This window comes from Microplitis mediator, chromosome 7, assembly GCF_029852145.1.
Source record: "Microplitis mediator isolate UGA2020A chromosome 7, iyMicMedi2.1, whole genome shotgun sequence".
NCBI classification, from domain to species: Eukaryota; Metazoa; Arthropoda; class Insecta; order Hymenoptera; family Braconidae; genus Microplitis; species Microplitis mediator.
The window spans coordinates 24,648,103-24,670,367 of NC_079975.1; the positions used below are offsets into that span (position 1 = coordinate 24,648,103).

The 22,265-nt window shown below is 32.5% G+C and overlaps 2 protein-coding genes across 2 annotated transcripts; both read left to right on the forward strand.

Moving 5' to 3' along the window:
• Nucleotides 1-1,421: 1,421 nt before the first annotated feature.
• On the forward strand, nt 1,422-10,863 carry LOC130671819 (aminopeptidase N-like). The gene is made up of 9 exons (XM_057475909.1): nt 1,422-2,233; nt 2,298-2,744; nt 4,220-4,409; nt 5,732-5,976; nt 6,061-6,422; nt 7,042-7,510; nt 8,998-9,306; nt 9,388-9,472; nt 10,669-10,863. The coding sequence occupies exons 1-9, from the start codon at nt 1,707-1,709 to the stop codon at nt 10,858-10,860; spliced, it is 2,826 nt and encodes a 941-aa protein (XP_057331892.1). The 5' UTR covers nt 1,422-1,706; the 3' UTR covers nt 10,861-10,863.
• Nucleotides 10,864-13,066: 2,203 nt separating this feature from the next.
• LOC130671817 (aminopeptidase N-like) lies at nt 13,067-22,129 on the forward strand. The gene is made up of 9 exons (XM_057475907.1): nt 13,067-13,702; nt 13,765-14,211; nt 15,878-16,067; nt 16,132-16,376; nt 16,458-16,816; nt 17,878-18,346; nt 19,027-19,338; nt 20,177-20,261; nt 20,333-22,129. Exons 1-9 carry the CDS (start codon nt 13,170-13,172, stop codon nt 20,537-20,539), a joined length of 2,847 nt encoding a protein of 948 aa, XP_057331890.1. The 5' UTR covers nt 13,067-13,169; the 3' UTR covers nt 20,540-22,129.
• Nucleotides 22,130-22,265: the final 136 nt, after the last annotated feature.

A 22,265-nucleotide genomic window follows, 5' to 3' on the forward strand; every position in this document is an offset into this window, starting at 1 on the left:
ACTAATTGATAGAATTCAATTGAAAAATAAAACATGAATAGATTGTTATTATTTACACTTGTACAATTGTTTATATTTAGAAGGTAATTTTTTATTCTTTAAATGATTGAATTCCTCTCAATTAAACTTTAAAGGCAGTCGTTATAAAAAATATTGTTCGATACAAAGGATTAAAAAGAGGGTTACGGTATGCATGTATTGTCAACACTCGTCTAGGGATATGTTACATTCACAACGAGAACTCGTACCTACATCTCTCTCGCACTCGCTTCGCTCGTGCGAGAAAGATGTATGTACTCGTTCTCGTTGAGAATGCGGCATAACCCAAGACTTGTGTCGCCAATCCAAGCATGCCGCAAACCCTCTTTTTAATCCTACGTATCGAAAATAGCTATCTCGTCCACTTATGAGACTATAATGACATTATATATAGACATTAGAATGCAGGTAAAAATTAGCAATGGACTTACTTCTAGGTAAAATCAAATCGTCACAGGGATTACCTTAATAAAATTGCTGTTATCGCTGCACTCCGTGTGACAAAGATGTAGGGGAGGGTGGGGCATAGCGCCCCCCCTGGGGCAGAGCGGCCCCCCTGAAATTTTGACCAAAAAAAAAATTTTTTTTTTTTTGACTAATTACTATAAATCCGATATGTTTGCGCATTTTTACCCCTACGCATGACATTTGGGGCAAAATGGAGAAGCCCAAAATTTTGAAAAAGTGATTTTTTCATATTTTTATCGTCAAATTAAAAAAAAATTTTTATAATTCCACATTTCTAGCCCTACGCATAACACCTGGGGCAAAATGGACCAGCCGAAACTTCCGAAAAAATTATTTTTTCATATTTTTCGGCCGTTTCTCTATGTAAGAGGCAAATTTGGTCACTAAAAATTTATAAAAATTAAATTTTTTCTTTTTAGTTGATAAATCTTTGAAATAAAATAAAATTATAGAATTGATTTTTTTTTTTATTAAATAACAATTAGTAATTAAGGTAATCGAGAGTGAACGATTTTTTACGCTTTAAAAAATTTTTTTCTAGTAATATAAAACCAAAAATAGTTGTCAAGAGAAAGAAATACATTCTTAATGATGAAAACAATTAAAAAAAAAAAAAAACGAAAAAAAAAATTTTTTTATCACTTTTTGAAGGGGGGCCGCTCTGCCCCACAAAAAAAAATTTTTTTTTTCAGAATTTTGGCAAAATGTCCATAAATTTGTTCGAAATAGGACAAAAGTAAAGTGATCTTATGGTTGAAAGCCACAAAAAATAATAATTGGCTTAGGGGGGCCGCTCTGCCCCACCCTCCCCTATGTGTGTGGGTGTTTGCGTATCTACTACATCCGTACTGTCACGTTCTATTTTATACAAAGTGATGCATAACTGACAAAAAATAAAGGTATGAAAAAACTAAAGGTATTAAAATATATTCAAAAACTTGAACTGTGAACAACATAAAATTGTGGAATAATAGCCGGCCTACTGACTTATTGAAGTATTCCCAATACATACTAAAGTACAATACGTCACGATAATAAATTCATAAATGCATCATTGAAATTTTATCAAGGCTTCTGAAGTCTTATTGAGCATTCAAAGTGCTATTATTAATACTATAGTAAATCGTTGATTATAATACGGCAGTTTTGTGTACATTGACAGTCTTCGATGCTGAAAAATAGAAATTATAGAAATAGAAATGATGAAACAAATAATTGTTTTGACAGCTCTTTTATATTGTGCAATCGCGGTAATGCCTTTTAATAAAAAACTACTTGCATGTAATAACAAAATAGAAAAGTTTCAAGATGAATTCGAAGCACATGAAGAATTAAATAGACTACCTCGTAATACAGCACCACGAGTATACAAAATTGAATTTGATCCAGATTTTGAAGGTGAATCGTTTACATTTAAAGGCAACAGTTCAATTATTTTTGAAGTACTCGAACCTACTTCGACGGTGGTTTTGCATCGATCTAATAGAATAACGATAGACAAAGACTTGACAGAACTTATAAACAAAAATGGTGTATCTTTAATACCAACAAAGCAGAAATGGAATCCTTTAAATGAATTCTATTCAATTGAATTTGAAGAGGAATTAGAACCTGAAAACTATACTCTGAAATTAAAGTGGAATGGAATTGATTCCGCTGAAGATTGGTTTACTAGACGTATGGGATTTTTCCGTGGATACGACAAGCTAGAGGATGATACACTACAGTAAGAAGTCAAATTTAGTCGATAATATTTTTGATAAAGAGTAAGTTTGATTTTTTTTTCTTAGGTATCTTGTTACGACTCACTTTCAACCTTCAGCAGCTCGCAATGCATTTCCATGCTGGGATGAACCAGGTTTCAAAGCTGAGTTTGAAATATCATTGAAACATTTTCCAAATTATACGGCCCTATCAAACATGCCACAAAAATATCATCGATGGTTACCGGGTGGTAAAATTATAACTTACTTCAGAAGATCAGTGCCGATGTCTCCTTATCTTCCGTGTGTAGCAGTTGCTCATTATAAGTCTATTAGAAATGCTCATGGAAATATAACATTTTATGCCTTGGAAAGTAAATTGGAATCATTGAGATTCGCCTTAGAAGTTAGTGAAAAAGTTATACCAGCAATGGAAGCATACACTGATATACCCTATGCATTACCAAAATTAGATCAGATTGCTATTCCTCAGTACACAGATGCTATGGAGCATTGGGGACTAATTACTTACCAGTGAGAAATTTTTTTGTATTAACCCGAGTCGAAATATTAGACGTAAATTGAACGTTTTTAACGTAACCCTAACGGACCCAAATTACGGTAAATTACGGTAATCCACCATAAAATACCGATTTACCGTAAATTACGGTGGATTTACCGCAAAATACGGAAATACGGTTATTCACCGTAAATTACGGTAATTCGGTAATCCACCCGAACTTTTTACGGTAGATTTATTGTATTCGACGGTAAATTTACGGTATACCCACCGTAATTTACGGTAATCCACCGTAAAGTACCAACTTACCGTAAATTACGGTGAATTTACTGTAATTTACGGTGGGTTTACCGTAATTAATGGTAAACTACTCGAATTTTACGGTATTCTATGGTAGATTTACGGTAAAATTACCGTAAATTTACGGTAAATCAGGTCTGCTAGGGAAATTGAACGTTTTGAACATTAGAAACTCAATTTGACAGCTTTCAACTTATTCAAAACGTAGACTGGAGTATCATAAATCGAAAACGTCATTAAAACCTATTTAGACTTACAATAAGAAATTATAAGCATACCAAAAAATTTTTTTCATCGATTTTGTACTCCTGGATTATCATCACGTCAATTCCGTAAAATTTTTGTCGTCCGCCTTTCTGGCTCTTAAATAAAAAATTCGTATTTTGAAATAAAATTTTTTTCAGTTTCATACTTCCATCTTTAACACTATATATTTATACCTGTTCATATATTATGATATCAAGGTGATGAAAATTGTGATGACAAATATAGAAATAAATTAATTAATGTTATCATTAAACTAAAATCATAACTCATGAAATTACTAATTTTTTATGAACCAAAATACAAAACAATCGTTCAATTTACTTTCAAAACGTTAAAAACGTTCACTTTACATTTAAAACGTTAAGAACATTCAATTTACGTTTGAAACGTTAAGAACGTTCAACTTACGTCTAATATTTCGACTCGGAAAGCAACGAATAATCTTTTTTTTTCTAATTACTAGAAACTCGTAAAGATTTTAATCAATTAACTCAAGTCAGAACTTTATTAGGTTCACAAATTTATAAATAAGTATTTAGTGATTCATTTTTCATCATACCTGCACTGAAAGCTTAAATTCCTGCGCTGCTTATAAGGAAGAAGGTCGTTATTTTCTTTTATGAGAAAACAAATGATCAAAATTAGCGCACGCGTGATTCTTTCTACAAACAGAGTCCAAAATTTAAACTTTCAGGTACAGATCCGGAAAAAAATAGCATACACACTACCGACGAAGGTAAGGTGTCTCAATTTGCGTGTTTGCCACCTCTGCCTTCGGCTTGACTAGGCAATTACACACGTGGATTAGAATGCCCTACTTTTCTCCCTTGGTGTATAAAATACTTTAGTATAGGATACTCTTTCAAAAACAAAGATATTTTTTTTAGCAGATTTAAAAAGTAAACATTTACTATTTTTTAAGCATTGAAGCTGTTGAGTTGGAAAAATCTACATTGGCTCCAAATATCGAAAATAGAGATAATATAGCTATTCTTGTTGCTCATGAATTAGTACATCAGTGGTTCGGTAATCTCGTTAGTCCAATTTGGTGGGATAATACTTGGTTGAATGAAGCTTTTGCTGATTATTTTCAGATTAAGGTTCTTGACCAGGTATTTCAAGCTATAAATATACACGGGAAAAAATTCCAGTTAAATTTACGCTGCTAACATCGTAATTTTTCCTATTGATTATTGTAATAGTGGACTATACCTCTAAAATCTTAATTTTTACAATGTAGTATTGTAAATTTCATTTAGGAAATAATACTTCAGACAAATAACACTAAGTCTTAAGCTCTTTAGTATGAATTGTGATGTGAACATTGTAAAATTTGAGACTTTGGTGTAACAGAAATTTTAAATAAAAGTATAAAACAATAATTGCTCGGACGGGTGTTGGATTCGAACACGAGACCTTTCGAGTGCGAAGTGACCGACGCCTTGGGCCATTTGGTCACAGAAGAGCCCACAAGTCTCGGAAGTGTTTAAGATCCATATAAACGATAAATAAACGGTCAGAAGTCACGAGAATGCATCTTACGGTGGACACAATTACTATTTGAAAATTACGATGTAACATCGTAATTTGTATAACTTACATCGTATTGTAACAGAGGCAGCACTGTAAAATTTCTTTTATTCAAAAGTGAAAACAAAGATAAATATAGGAATAAATATTGATTTTGAATTGTAATTTTTATTTTAGTCTTTTTACGATGCGAAAATAGTAATTTTTGAAATAATTTTTGATCCATAAAATCTTTGTTAAAATTACGATGTTAAATAGTAAAAAATGTAACCTACATAGTAAATTTTAAAATAAGACATTTTAAAATGAATGCTAATGAAAATATAGTCCACGATTACGCACAGAAAAAATTTTTTTGTGACCACAAGATAAGATAACTTACGGTAACAAAATTCTGCCTTAATATACGGATAACGAAGCATTCGTTGGGATTACAATGTTTCTGTAATGCTATCAAATTCTTTGTTGGGCCAAATAATGGTTTGTAGCTGTAACAAAACTGTTGTGTTCCAATAAAAAAATTGATTTGTTAAAGTAACAGAATGAATTTGTAGCATTAACAAAAAATTTTGTAATCATAAGCTAAGATTACTTACGGTAGCAAATACCTGCTTTAAAATATGACCATATTATTAGAATAAACATAATGTGTTCTCATAACAAATCGACTTCTTAATTGCGACAAAAATTCATTTGTTACTATTACAAATTGATTTGTTACCGTAAGCTAATCATGTTTGTCTTTATAACAAAATTTTTCGTTATCCCGTCTTTTGTTATCAGGACGAAATTCGTTTTGTCCGTGCGATGCGTTAACTACATCGTAAACTTAAGTGGAATTTTTTTTCCATGTAATACAATGCTAATCCCAATTGAATAACATATTTAAGACATTATTGCATAGATATATCCGTCTTGGCGTATAATGGATTTCTATATCGTACAAAATATAAATCGTTATTCTCATGACGCGGAGTCACACGCTCCAGAACCTAAACCAATAAAATGGACACCTCGAAATAAAATAACTACTGAGTATATGTTTAGTGACATTACGTACTACAAAGGAGGCGCTTTCGTTCACATGTTAGAACATGTTCTAACAAAAGATGTTTTTCGTGAAGGGATTCGACGCCATCTTAAAGCACAGTATATTAACTTACTTTAGAATTTGAAATAGTCTTCTAAAAAAATTAAATAAAATACGATTAAATTTTTTCTATTTTGAAATAGTAAATTTAGTACTGCAGTTCCGGATGATCTCTGGAATGCCTTTCAAGAAGTATATGATGAACGATATAAAACAAAAATATTGGATATTAAAGAGACGATGGATCCTTGGATCGAACAAACGGGTACACCAATTGTAACTGTTACTCGTGATTACGAAACTGGAAAAACGAGTCTAACACAAAAAAACTATCAAAATTTAAATGCTGATAATAAATGGCGGATTCCAATAAATTATGCAACTAAATCAAATCCAGATTTCTCAAGTTCTGCTCCGACTATGTGGATGGAAAAGGACAACGAAATTACAACAATACGCAATATTAATAAAGATGACTGGATTATTCTTAATATCCAACAAGGAGGTAATAGTATATTGTGTGACAAGGGATGAAATAAGACGATTTTAGACTTCGGTGAAGTTGGCTGACATCACCCGCAGTCTGAAATCGTGTTTTATCCAGAGTCACACACTATATATTTCATGATTACATGCATCGGATCTTCAAGATTCAGTGTCAGCATCCGGTAAGAAACAAGTTATTTTCATATGATGCCGATGATGCCGAGAATTGTTAGAGAATGAGAATATGATTAACAGTCACCTATAAGATAGTAAATAAAACAAAAATATTATTTTCACATAAGAAATGAAGAAATGAAATGAGTAAACTGAAGTAACAAGTAAACAAATGAGAGTAATAAGGATGCAAATGAACATTAAATATAACTGACACCAGGCAGAAACAATTGTGTTTCTTCCCTTGGGAAGCATCACGCATGTTTCTGCCCGCTGTATGCAGATATTTGTGAATTCTGAATTCGCTAGTAGTTATTCGCAGCATCGGTTTGAAATTAGCTTGTTTTGACTGGCTATAGAGACTCTGAAACTTCAAGTTTCGATGCTGGTATCATGAAAGCAATATTTCGAATTAAGTCAAATTTGAAAACGAAATGATAGCTTTATGGATGTAACCTTTACAGGATTCTATCGTGTGAACTATGATTTAGAGAACTGGCGAAAAATCGCAGAATATCTCAGATCAAACGATTATAGCAAAATCCATCCCATTAATCGGGCGCAACTTCTTGACGATGTTTTCAGAATATACCAAGATGATCAGTCATACCTTGAGATACTGGTCAGTATTACGTCATATTTACATCAAGAAACTAATTATTTACCCTGGATACCGGCAAGTAATATAATTATGGAAATGCTAGAAAATATGCGCAATACACCTGAAGAAGATTTATTCAAAACATACATACTTTTCCTCACCAGTGAAATAACTGATAAACTTGGCTTTGAAAACGAAGGACCGTTTAATCCTCCAGCAGTTCGAATCAGAAGTAAGCTCGCTCCATTTATTTGTGAATTTGGACATGCCGATTGCAGATCCTTTTCTCAACATTTATTCAATAAATTTTTAGAAGATCCATCAAAAAACACGTAATTGTTACACTCGAAAATATTTAGCTATCAATAGACTATCCCTGACGGTTTAGAATCACCATGGAAATACCCTGGAATCACGGTGGGTTTTTTTTTCATTTTATCACCGTGATTTCACGGTGGTTACACGGTGTTCCCGCTGTAATTCAACGTACACCGCGTAATCACCATAGGTACACCGTGGAATCTCGGTGAATACACCGTGGAATCATGGTACACGGAAAGAAAATTATGGAAACTGTTTCCATAATTTTGTGAAATTTTTTCCTATACCATCATAGGAATTACGACCATAAATTATGGGAGCAGTTCCTATAATTATAGGAATGTTTCCCATAATTATAGGAATAGATCCTGTAATTATGAGAATGATACCCATAACGTTATGGGAATGGTTCCTCTAATTATAGGAATGGTTCCTATAATTTATAGGACTACTTTCTATAATATTATGGGAATCATTCCCATAATATATGGGAACTATTCCTATAAATTATAGAAACCATTCTCATAAATTATAGGGACCATTCTCATAACATTATAGGAACTATTTCTATACCATTATGGGAACTATTCCTATAATATTATAGGAATGGTTCCCATAATAGTATAGGAATCGTTCCTATACCATTATGGGAATCACTCCCATAATATTATGGGAATAGTTTCCATACCATTATAGGAACCATTCCCATAATATTATGGGAATGGTTTCCATACTATCATGAAGAAATTAATTTAAAGAAAAGTGTGGAAATCACTTCTACAATACACAGAAATATTATTAAATATGAAAGCAAAAATTCAAACATTGAAAAAAAAATTTGCATTTGACAATAACACTAAAATTTTTGATAAAATTTTTATTTTTTTAAATAATTGTAGCGTCGAAGACACTTTATTTGAATCTTTTCATATCATGAAAGAAATTTCTACACTATTCTGCAATAAAAAATTTTTATGATATTATGGGATTGGTTCCCATAACATTATAGGAACAGTTCCCATAATATTATAGGAGTAGTTCCCATAATAGTATGGGAATAATTTCAATACCATTATGGGAATGGTTCCAATAATGATATGGGAATAGTTCCCATAATATTATGGGAATGGTTCCCATAATAGTATAGGAATTGTACCCATATTATTATAGGGATGGTTCCCATAATATATGGGGACCATTCCTATAGTAGTATGGGTACAATTCCCATATCATTATGGGAACTATTCCCATAATGCATAGCAAAACTTCCCATAATTTTCTTTCCGTGTAGGTACACCGTGTAACCATCGTGGAAACACCGTGTAACCACCATGGAATCCGGGTGATAAAATGGCACAAACCCACCGTGTAACTACCGTGTAACCACCCTGGATCCACCATGATTCCACCGTGTTTCCAGTCCCAGGGTGTTTCCAGGGTGATTCAAAACCGCCAGGGATGGTTATTGTAACAAAAATTATAATTTTATGATTCACAGATTACCCTCTAATGATTGGGAATGGATTGTCTGTTCTGGTCTTAGAGAATCGAATCATACAACAAGAAAAAGGTTTTTGGCTACCAAATTTAAAGAGAATCCTAAAAAGGTATCTCCAACGAACCTTTTTATTAGATGTACTGATGACATGAAGTTACGGAATGAGCAAATATCTTTACTAATAGCAGCAGATTCAACCGATTCTGAGCAAGTCAATGCAGTATTTAAGTCCTTACTAGAAAGTAATCGTGATGATGTAAACTGGGTTCTAAGCTATTTTACGAATCATTTTGATAAAATCAAAGAATTGTATTGTTATTTTTCAACTTTGATCTTCTCTTACGCGTTAAGTATGAAATAATCTAAAATGAACAACTTTCGATTTTTTAGCTATGACCAATTCCAAGATGATGAATATCTAATTCCGATTCTTCGTATGTCTCTTGCTATTAAGAACATAGATCAGTATAACAAGGTATGAGATAAATAGTATATAGTGGAAAGAAAGAAAGTAGGACGATTTCAGTCGAAGGTGATGTTAACTTCTCGGGCTAAAGGCGAGAGAAGACATTAGCTGAAATCGGAAATCGCATTTTATTCTGTACCACGCACTTTCTCTTTCATATTGCCTGCATTGGTGCTAGAAGTTTTAATATCTGGAGCCTTTTGTGATTAATGGAATGAGTCTTTTCCTTGAGGAACTTGATTTCATCTCTATCAGAATCGCAATTGTTTATTGTCAGCACCCAAATATTTATATCATTCTGATGACCGATTGAACCAATAGTTGTGTTTGAAAAAGCATGAAAATAATACGCATTCCAATAATAAAAATGGCTGGATAACAAAAATCCATCATTTCTCTTGTTAAGTTACTTAAATTTGCATAATTAAAACACAGCATAATTTTTTATGCTGAACCTGGTAGAAAGCGCCTTATAGTCCACCAAGACCCGGTCGGGGAGTAAAAATAAGGCCCGATAACATGTACCCGAGAAGGTGCTAGACCAGGGAAGATTCCATTGCCCCAATTATCGAAAACCCAGTTAGGTAACTAGTCAGAGAGAATGTTGTTAGCTTCTGTTTGGCCGATTACTAATCGCATTACATTCTAGTGGAGCTAATAATCGGGGCAATTTCTCGGGCCCGTATTTTGAATCGGGCAAAGTATATGAAGCCTGATCAAGTGTCCGGAATCATTTATACCAGGGGTGTTATCAATCAAAAATAAGCCTCTTGGTAGGCTCCAGATGGAAATTTCTAGCACCAATGTAGATAATATGAAAGATATAATGCGTGGCACGAGATAACGATGATATCAGATTTTGGGTCAATTCTTGCTTTGGCTTCGACAGTGTCCTTCCCTTGTCTGAAATCGTCTTTTTCCAACCCTTGGCATGCAATATACTGTTTTAATTATTTCTCTGAAATGGGAACTTGAAAATTTCGCCTATTTAAAACACCCTGCCCGGAAAAAGTATATATTCGTATATGTTCGGGCGAATCTGAATACATGCCGCATATATGAGACATATATTCAGTTTTGCCCGTATATATTCCGGATATATACTTTTTTCGTACATGAATGAAAAGTGTCTTAGATTTTCAAGGTGCTTATTAAAGGGTTATTAATTTTAAATATTAATATGTCTTATATAATTTGTTTTGCAGTTCAAGACCTTCATCGAAGATATTGTAGTAAATGTTGAGAATTTGCCTAAGTCCCATTTGAGGTTATTAAGATCTACATTGGAAGATAGTTCAAACCTAGTGAATCTCGCGAAAAATATTTCTATGAAATTTAATGAACTTATGGATAATAAACTTCTAAGACCTTATACTATTGATATTGACAAAAGATAAAAAGCAATGGTTTCATTAATTTGTTTTCATTCGACACTTTATTTAATATTTCATCCATAAGCAAAACGAGACGTATTTAAAATGAATTTCTCTACTCATGTGAACACAAGTTATCTTAAAGTATTTCAATAAAATTTTTTATTCAACAAAATATATTTTGCGTGATATATTTATTTATCTTCAATAAATGTGCCTTGTAAAAAAGCAAAATGGCTACTCTAAGTCCAACCTCGCTATAATATTAAATCGGGACGGTAGAGGAAAAATCCAAATTTCTTCTCTCTTATGCTTGGAAGAGTTTTGGGATCCACCGATCGATAAACGGCTATCTAGGGTTTGATTTTCAGATATGGTAAGGCACAATAATCAGGTATGCGTTGAATATAAGTTTTTAAATTTTATATAAAAATTATAACGCAAATATTAATTTACATCATCCCGTATGAAAAAGCAATATATGAGCTTCAGTATAATTCAAAATATATGATAAATTATATGGAATTATAAGAAGTCACGTATAGAGCCATATACAAAATTTTGCCGAAATATTATATGATTTTATAATTTGCAACATATATATCGGTAATATATTTTTTTTACATGCTAACTTATAAAAATTGCTTATAATATTTTATACTATACTTCAAGTTATATGATAAGATATATGATTTAATTATATGACTCACATATAATATTTATACATGTAAATATATAATTATATAAATATATGTTCACATATATTTGTATAAATGTATGTAAATATATATTTATATAGATATATGTTTACATATATTTGCACAAATATATGTAAACATATACGTATTTAAATATATGATAGATTTATATAATTAATATATAATGTAAGCTATGGTATTTTTAGTATTTTTATGTAGTTACATGATAACTGCAACTATATATTTTTTTTACTATCGTGATGTAGTGTAATTATTTTTACATTATCGTATTGTTATTATAAATTAAACAATATAAAATTAGATACATGTATCATAATTTATGTATAATAATATCGAAATTAGTATAATATTGAAATTATAAGTTTATATATAAAACGAGAATATAATTTGAGACATAATATCAAATGTATACAATTACATATATTATAAATTACATGGATTATAATAATATTGAATTAATACATTAATTTATAAGATGAAACATATATTTTACGTTATAAATTAATATATAAAATGGACATATAATTTTTAATACAATATCACATGTATATAATCACACATATTATAAATGATATCCCTAGCGGATCCGAATTACGGTAAATACAGTGATTTACCGCAATTTACCGTAATTTACGGTGCCTAGCAGAATTACCGTAAATTACGGTAATCCATGGTAAATTACGGTAATCTACGGCAAATTACGGTAAATTGCCGTAATTTACGGCGCCTAGTAGAATTACCGTAAATTACGGCAATTTACCGTAATTTGCCGTAGATTACCGTAATTTACGGTAATTCTGCTAGGCACGGTAAACTACGGTAATCTACGGCGAATTACGGTAAATTGTCGTAATTTACCGTCATTTACGGCGCCTAGCAGAATTACCGTAAATTACGACAATTTACCGTAATTTGCCGTATATTACCGTAATTTGGTGTAGATTACCGTAATTTACCGTAGATTGCCGTAATTTACCGTAGATTGCCGTAATTTACCGTAGATTGCCGTAATTTACGGTAATTCTGCTAGGCGCCGTAAATTACGGTAAACTACGGCAATTTACTGTAATTTACCGTAGATTGCCGTAATTTACGGTAATTCTGCTAGGCACAGTAAATTACGGTAAATCACTGTATTTACCGTAATTCGGATCCGCTAGGGATGGATTATTATAATATTAAACGTATAAATTATTATATATGATAAATCATATATTGATCAATATTAATAATTTTGCCGCCATATATGTTCAGTTATTTACCATATATTTTTTTATATATTATTGACAGTATATGGTTTTTTCATAAGGGATAGTCGATTCATAATATCCATAGAATGAATAATCATAAATATTTACCAAACGGTTTTCATAACATAATTTGAATACCATTTAATCTATCAATGTTAATGTATTGAACGTATCATCACCTCAACAACATCCGGAATGTCACGGTAATATAGTCATAAATAAATTATGAAAAATTAATCAAGGTTTTGGCTCTTCTATAAAACATTTATAAAAGCATTGTCAATGCTACCGTGAATCGCAAATTGAAACTGGGCGATTTTATATTGAGATAACTAATAGTGTAGCTGTGAGACAAGTTTTAACAATGATTAAACAAATAATTATTTTTTTAACTGTTGTGATAGTGTGCGCAATAGCTGTGAAACCATTTAATAAAGAACCACCTGAGCGAAAAAGTAAAATAACAAAATTTCTTGAAGAATCAGACAAGACTAAGCAAATGAATTTTCGCTTACCTCGTAACACAGCACCACGAGTCTATAAAATTGAATTAGACCCTAATTTTGAAGGTGAAATATTTACTTTTAGGGGTAATAGTACTGTTCTATTTGAAGTATTGCAACCTACTACTTCGGTGATTTTCCATAAATCGTATAAAGTAATAATCCAGAGTAGTTTTACGGAGCTTATAGATGATAAGGGAGTAATTCTAAAACCAAAAGAATACGATTGGAAAGCATCGAATGAATTTTATACTATTATATTTGAACAGACATTAGAGCCAGGAAACTATACTTTAAAAATGAAATGGATTGGTCGTGATGCTGCTGATGACTGGTTCGACCAACGAATGGGTTTTTTTCGAGCGTATGACACATTGGACAACCATAGTCGTCAGTAAGTATCAATTTATACTTTTGAAATTCCTCTTTTACAAGTATTCCATAAAAATATTTTAGATATCTTGTAACAACTCACTTTGAGCCTTCAGGAGCTCGTAGTACATTTCCATGTTGGGATGAACCAGGTTTCAAAGCTCGATTTGAAATATCTATTAAGCATTCTCCAAATCATATTGCATTGTCAAATATGCCGGAGAAAAGCCATCAACAGCTGCCAGATGGTAGAATCATAACTCACTTTGAAAGATCAGTGGTAATGTCCCCATACCTTCCTTGTGTTGCTGTTGCTAATTATAAATCAATTAAAAATGCTCATGGAAACATAACATTTTATGGCTTGGAAAGTAATTTAGAGTCTTTGAGATTTGCCTTAGAAGTTAGTGAAAAAGTTATACCAGCGATGGAAGCTTATACTGGTATGCCATACGCAATGCCAAAACTAGATCAGATTTGCGTTCCTCAATATTCAGGTGCCATGGAACATTGGGGGCTAGTCAGTTACCTGTACGTATTGAAATTTTTGAAAAGATTTGAACGACCTATTCACGATGAATGATTATGTATGGGCTTATATCAATCAGGGCTGACTAGATCTAATCATATATATTGCGTGTATATATGTTTATTAAGATTCAAGATGTACGCTGCTTATCAGTTTGACTGTCGTTACAATAGATACCTATGTATGATTGGACATGAGCTTATGATATTCAGATCTAATTATATGACATGATGTACTAGTCAGGCATGATCAGATCAAATTATATATAACTTCATATAGAGTCGATCGGGGCAAGTGTATGCAAGCCCATGCATTTCAGTCCGAAATGAATAGGTTTGTGCACATTTGCCCCATATGACTCTATCAATATATATGGAGGTATAGTTGATTATATGTGGCCATACATAGATTCGTAAAGTAATAGAAATAATTATATACTATTCCGCATATGACTCCGAGTCGATATTTAAATCGTAGATTTAACGTAGTAGACGTTGAAAACGTAAATTCAACCTTTGAAGACGTAAATGGCCGTAAAAACGTATTAAAGACGTAGTTGGCGTACGAAAACGTATTACAGTCGACTCTGTCTAAAGGTTCCACGTCGGGACAGGACCATTGCCTAAAGGTTCCCTCCCCACCATCAGCACTTCCCCTACAATATATTCCCCTCGAGCGCCGAGGCGCACGATAGAACACATTGCGCAGTAAACATAACCTCAAAAAAACGTGCATTTAAAGTTAGCGCTCGAAAACTGAATTGTGATTCGTCACTCGAGAAAGCGGGTGGGGGAATATCCGGGAACCTTTAAACAATGTTTCCTGGAACCTATCGACAGCGGGAACCTTTAAGCAGAGAACCTTTAGACAGAGTCGACTGTAAAGACGTAGATGACGTACGAAAAGGTATTAAAGACGTAGATGACGTACAGAAACGTAAATAAGAGCCTTGTAGGAAAAAACTCGACTGACAGCTGCTTTCTCGGGCTTCTTTGGGTCTTACAGACTACCTAGCAGCTTGGGAGACAAAAATAAGAATTCTCAGCATCTTTAACAAAATATTTCTGGGTCTTGTACGAAAAAACTGAGAATTTTTATTCTAATCTCTGAGCTGCTATGTAGTCTGTAAGATTCAAAGAAGTCCGAGAAAGCAGCTGTCAGTCGAGTTTTTTTCTACAAGGCTCTTATTTACGTTCTCGTACGTCACCTACGTCTTTAATACGTTTTTACGGCCATTTACGTCTTCAAAGGTTGAATTTACGTTTCTAACGTCTACTACGTTAAATCTACGATTTAAATTTCGACTCGGGACTATACGAAATTATTTTTCCTGGGGACTTACAACAGTCAAAGTCCCCTAAAGTCGTCATGATACGTTCTCTAAAGTTGCTAGTATTTTTCCTCACTGCAATTTTTACAAGACGACTCGAAACACGAGATTCTGGCGCGTTATTTAAATATCTATTACAATTTCAATATTTATGGCGCTTAAAAATGCGCAAAAGGGAATGATTATCCTAGTATGCTTGTAGAGTAGGAATAGAGCAACTTTAGAGAGTAGACCCGGACAAAGAGAGCAACCTTAAAAAAATTCTATTGTAAATTTTATCAGAGATTTCGCATGATTAAATCTGTCTAACTGTTCACTAATTAAACAAATTAATTTAGCACATCGATGGTTAAATTGGAAAATACTACATTGATTCCTAATGTTGATAAAAAAGATCGTATAATTTTTCTTGTTGCTCATGAATTGGCACACCAATGGTTTGGTAATCTTGTCAGTCCCGTATGGTGGGATGACACTTGGTTAAATGAAGGTTTCGCCGCGTATTTCCAATCAAAAATTATTGACCAGGTAATACTTATCATAATATAAATATCTGAAATTATAATTATTCAATGAATGAAAATTCGTGCAGATTTATCCGCATTGGCGTGTAATGGATTACTTCGTAATAGAGGATGTGAATCATGAATCTTATGATGCTGAAACCTATATTCCAGAAGTTAAACCAATCAAGTGGTCACCTCATGAAAAGATATCTCTTCGCAGAATATTTAATCCAGTTACGTATCGTAAGGGAGCTGCCGTCATTCATATGCTCGAGCACATACTTACTGAAGACGTTTTTCGTAAAGGACTTCAGAGATATTTAAAAGCACAGTAAAAAAATTTATACTAACAAATAAGTTAAAAAATAATTTAGAAAAAAATATATAGCATTTAATATTCTGTTACCAAAAGTCAATTTACTGCTGTTGTTACTGACGATCTGTGGAAGGCTTTTCAAGAAGCATACAATGAACAATATGGAGACAAACCACTAGATATTAAAGAAATGATGGATCCTTGGTTAGAACAAACGGGTACACCAATTGTAACTGTCACTCGAAATTACGAAACAGGTGAAACAAATTTGACACAAAAGAATTTCCGAGTAACTCCTGAAAATACATGGAAAATTCCAATAAACTATGCGACCAAGTCAAATCCAGATTTCTCACGAACAGTCCCAACGATGTGGATGGAATATGATGAAAAAGAAATTACATTACCTGATATTAATAAAGACGATTGGATTATTCTTAACATTCAACAAAGAGGTAATCAGCGAGTTAATTGTTCGATTATAAATTAAGGTAGTTGTCCGGCTACAAAACTGTCAAAAATTTATGAACTACACCCCCATGAAAAAAATTAATAAAAAAAATATATGTTAAAATATAAAAAAAATATATTTTTTATATAAAAAAAATATATTAAAAATACATAAAAAATATATAAATACATATTATAAATATATAAGATATGTATAAAAAATATATTTTAAATAGCTAACTTTTGGCCGATTTTCGTATATATTTTATATATTTTAAATATATTAAAAATATATCTTAGAATATATAAAAAATATATTTTTTCTATTTTTTATAGATTTAAAATATATTACTAATATATTTTTTATACATATTTTATATATTTTTTATGTATTTTTAATATATTTATTTTATATGAAAAATATATTTTTTTTATAAATTTTTTTCATGGGGGCATGCGCGATAAGAGTAGTTTGCCTGCTTAAAAAATCCGATAGATTCTTATAGCTAAATGTATAAGGCCCTATACTTAAATATAGCACTTTTCATAGAACTCATTCATTTTTACAAAATTTCTATAGGAATTTATGAGAATCTATTGGATTCTATGAGATTTTCTAAACAGGGTTAGGTGGTAGTTAAAACGAGACATTGCTTTTGTTTGATACTGTACACATGAGAAGTTTACTTATCGGGGATAAAACCAATCACAGTCCTTAGTAAGGCCATGAGAGTAACAGTTCAATTATAGTAGTACACAGTATTTTGTCTGCCTCTTCTTTGCTGAACAGGCTAGCGCTCTCTCACTTTAAGATGAAGACTTATAATTCAAATTACGAGTAGGGATTCAAGGTCAAGCGAGAAAGAGTTAATTTAGTTGTTAGTTTTTCAAAAGTTTCTGGCTGATATAGTCTTTTTATTAGAATCACGAACGCGATGATTCGAACTTAGATTATAAACATCTCGAATTAGAAATGGTCAATCGACTTCAAATTTTAATGGAGGCCATAATGCCCATTACCCAACAACTTCATTAAATGATAGCTTTATTATTATTGCCTCAACAGGATTCTACCGAGTCAATTACGACAGAGAAAATTGGCAACGTATTGCAGAATATCTAAATTCCGATGATTATGATAAAATCCATCCTGTTAATCGAGCGCAACTTATCGATGATATTTTTAGAATATATCAAGATGATAATTCTTACCTCGATGTATTGGTTAATATTACTTCGTACTTACATCGAGAAACTGATTATTTACCATGGATTCCTGCTGGAAATATCATTTTGGATATGATTTCAAGGTTGAATAATTCACCTGAAGAAGAATTATTCGAAATGTACATGCTTTTCCTCACCAACAAAATAATTGATAAACTGGGTTTTGAAGATCGTGAAGGTGAAGATCACTTAGCTCTTCGAGTCCGAAGTATACTTGCCCCGATGGTTTGTAGGTTTGGCCATACTGAGTGCAGATCATTTGGTTACCAGTTATTCATTAAGTATTTAGAGAATCCATCTGAAAATACGTAATTTCTTAATTATAAAAGTATCGACAGTCGGACTCCATTAACTCGTCCAAGTAACACATGATTCAGCAAGATTCTGGTGCCAGTGCCTTGAGCAAAACTCCTAGTTACTAGTGTCTTTTTCTACATATGGGTCTTGCGCAAGATCATGTAGCAAGAAATTGTCATCAAGACTTGTGCATGACTTGCTTAAGGCATCGTACACAAGAATATTAAAGATATCTTAGATACGGTGCAGTTGAAAAGTTTTTGGCCCATTTCTTGCACCAGTAACTTATGGCAGGTACTTACGCATGGTTTGCTCAAGATCTGCTCAAGACTCAAGGTCGATTTTGAGCCTTGCGCAGATCTTCAGCAAGCCATGCGCAACTATTTTGTACTATAGTTTTCCTCCAGAATTGAGTTATAATCTGGCATGAATTTCTTGTGTAAGGCTTGCACTAGACTTGCTGTTGAAAACCAGCCACAAGTATCTGCAGCAAGACACATAGGTAGAAAAAGATACTAACGTCTATCGAACTTGAGACCAGGCTTGCTCAAGCCGTGAACAAGATTGTCATATGGGAGACAGCGTAGCTCATTGTGGGGGGTCAAGATTGATGAGAAGTTCTGAATTAATGGAGTTCGACAGTATATTAAAATATTATTTACATTAAAATTATAACCTTTTTTTAATCCAGACTCCCTAGCTCTGATTGGGCATGGATTATGTGCGCTGGTCTTCGAAAATCGAATAACACTATGAGAGAAAAATTTCTAACCGCTGAATTAAAACCCGATTCTGATGATTGGTCCCAAATAACCCTTTTCATTCAATGTACCAATGATATGCAACTGCGCGATGATTACATAACTTCGTTACTAAACTCTAATTCAACAACTGATGTAGAGGAGATTGATGCAATATTTGATCATTTACTTGATAGCAAACTGGATGATGTCAATTACGCATTAAATTATATAATTGCTCATTTTAAGGAGATCAAGCAATTGTATGATTATTTTTCTTAACTTAACGACCTTCCTGAGTCGAAAGCTAAGAAATACTTTAAACCTAAATGAGCATCCAAAATCTACATTCGACTTTTTAGGCCATTATCATTAAAAAAGCTTCAAATGGACCTGCTTAGACTTACAAAGGCTTGAATTGAACATACCTAGACTTATGGAGGCATGCATTAGACCTACATTAGTTATAAATCGTGAAACGAACGTACCTAGGCTTAACAGAAGGAAGGACTTGCACGGAATACTGCAAAAAAGTGAAATTGAAAAATTCGCGGACTACTGGAGAATTGATGCAAGTGATCCAGTCATCTCTCTAGTAGGCTAATGACACTCAAGGGTGGATTGGGTCCAACAAGCAGCTTGTGACTGATAGAGGGTCAATTTTTAAAATTCCGAGTTCGTTCGTTTCACGATATATGTCTTTGTAGGTCTTATTCATGCCTTCGAGAGTCTAAGTTGGTTAATTCCAATCTTTTACAATTATTTTGTCCTAAAAAGTAGGTTTTCAAATGTACCTGAAGATCGGAACGTTTTTCTCGCAATGAAAATAAAAATAATTCATGAAATTCATATCTAATGGCGACTTAAGGGAAGTTGGGGGTGGCCTGTCATTTTCGGATGATGTGCGAAACATGTACGAAATCTAGATCCAGTAGATTTTTTACTTCTCATTTCTTTTTCTTATTTTCGTTCCGCGAAAAACGTTCCGGTCTTCAGGTACATGTTATCAACGCTCATTTAGATTCAAAGTAGGCCTTAGATTTCGACTCGGGTTTATCCGTTATTTTGTGTACCCACAATAATTTATGGTTACTTTTTTAGCTATGATCAATCTGATGATGCTACTTATTTAGTTCCGATTTCTCGACTATCTCTTGCTCTGCGAACTACTGATCAAATTGAAAAAGTACAAAAATATTTATAATCTCAGATTATAATCATAATTTTCCAAGTTTTTAATGTTTTTTGTTTTTACAGTTTAAAACATTCATTGAAAACATTATTCCTGATTTGAAGGAACAACCCGAGTGGGAAATATCATATTTAAGAACTTCACTTAAGGAAAGCATAGATGTTTCCAATGAGGCAAAATTACACTCAGAAAAGTTTCATGAGCTTATGGATCGAAAAATTATGGATCTTAATGTAGTTGATGTTGGAAAAGCATTGAAAACTAAAGCTTGAACTAATTTTATTAATAAATTATTAAAATTCAAAGTTTTCTCAAAATTTTTTTAATACTAACGAAAAAGTCTAGTTTGATCGCGCTCATGGAAAATCGCCGCGATTCCACGTTCATTTGACATTTATTATTTAGAAACTCTATTAATAATACACTGTAAAAAATCACCGGGGTAAGTCCAATCGGTGTAGGTGTTAAAATTATCGGTGTAAAATTTACCCCCGAAAGCGGTGTGAAAATAACGCCGCTGCCGGTGTAAATATTCTGTACCGGTGTTAAAAAATATTCTCCGGTGTTAAAATGACACCGCTGCCAGTGTAAATATTCTAGACCGGTGTTAAAATAACGCCGCCACCGGTGTAGATATTCTTTACCGGTGTTAAAAAATTTAACTTTGTGAATATTTTTACTTACTCGATCACTGTACTTGTTAATAAATAATATTCTTTATTAATTTTCATAGAGAACTGACATTTTTTGTGTTTTATAATCTTTAAAGTTAATACTCCAAGCGGACGCAATTTACCCCGCTTTTACACCGGTATTACTCCGCTTTTACACCGGTTACCCCGCTTTTACACCGATATTACTCCGCTTTTACACCGGTTACCCCGCTTTTACACCGATTTTACTCCGCTTTTACACCGGTTACCCTGATTTAACACCGGTATTTTTAACACCGGTGAATTACTCCTCCTACACCGGTGTAATTTTATTTTAACACCGGGCGGAGTTAAAATGAGTCCATTTTTAACACCGCTCTTTTTACAGTGTAAGCTTAAAATATCTTTAAAACATCAGAGATATCATGATTTGACCAAAAAAGAGAAAAAAAAATTTTACAAAATTTTTGAGGGGGGCTGTTGTGCCCCACCCTCCCCTATTTAATTCTCTATTTTAATTTAAAAAAAAAATATTTTAAATAAGTTATTCTTGTTGTTTTGCCTGTAGTATAGAAGGTCATCATGTATTGTAATTTTGTAATAATTATTCAAGCCCAATTTTTATCAGTAATTAAAAGTCTAAAACTTGGGAAAAACGTCCCGTGTAAAAAAAAATTCTTTCCAAAAAGATTCCAAAAAAGTTTCGCATGTGGAACTTCTAAACATAATGAGACAGATTATAACTTCGAATGGAACTTTTTTGGAATGTTGGTAATTTTGATGGTAAAAAAAAGTTTTTATGATCAAATTTAGAGTCAAAAAGGACGTTTTTGAAACTTTTTTGGTATTTTATAGAAACATTCCAAAAAAGTTCAAAAATCACTACTTTCAAATTTTTTATAGAACAAAAAAAAACGTCCATAAAAAATTCCAAAAACGTTCCCAGAACGTTCTTTTTTTACTCTAAATTTGCTCATAAAAACTTTTTTTCTACCACCAAAATTACTAACGTTCCAAAAAAGTTCCATTCGAAGTTCTAATGTCTCATTTTTAGAAGTTCCACATGCGGAACTTTTTTGGAATCATTTTGGAACGAATTTTTTTTACACGGGGTACACTTTTATTTTTTAAACAATCACTTACTTTTGTCGGCATTTTCTATAACTATGTAAGAAAGAAAAAAATGAGATTAATAAAACTAGCATTCAAAAAATTACATATCACCTAGTTCTATTCTTGAATGTAAATTAGCCGTTATCTTTAAATCAATTTGAATATATCTCATATTACTATGGTTTAGATAGAATTAAATGTAATTACTTAATCCAACGGACCTCCGGAGACA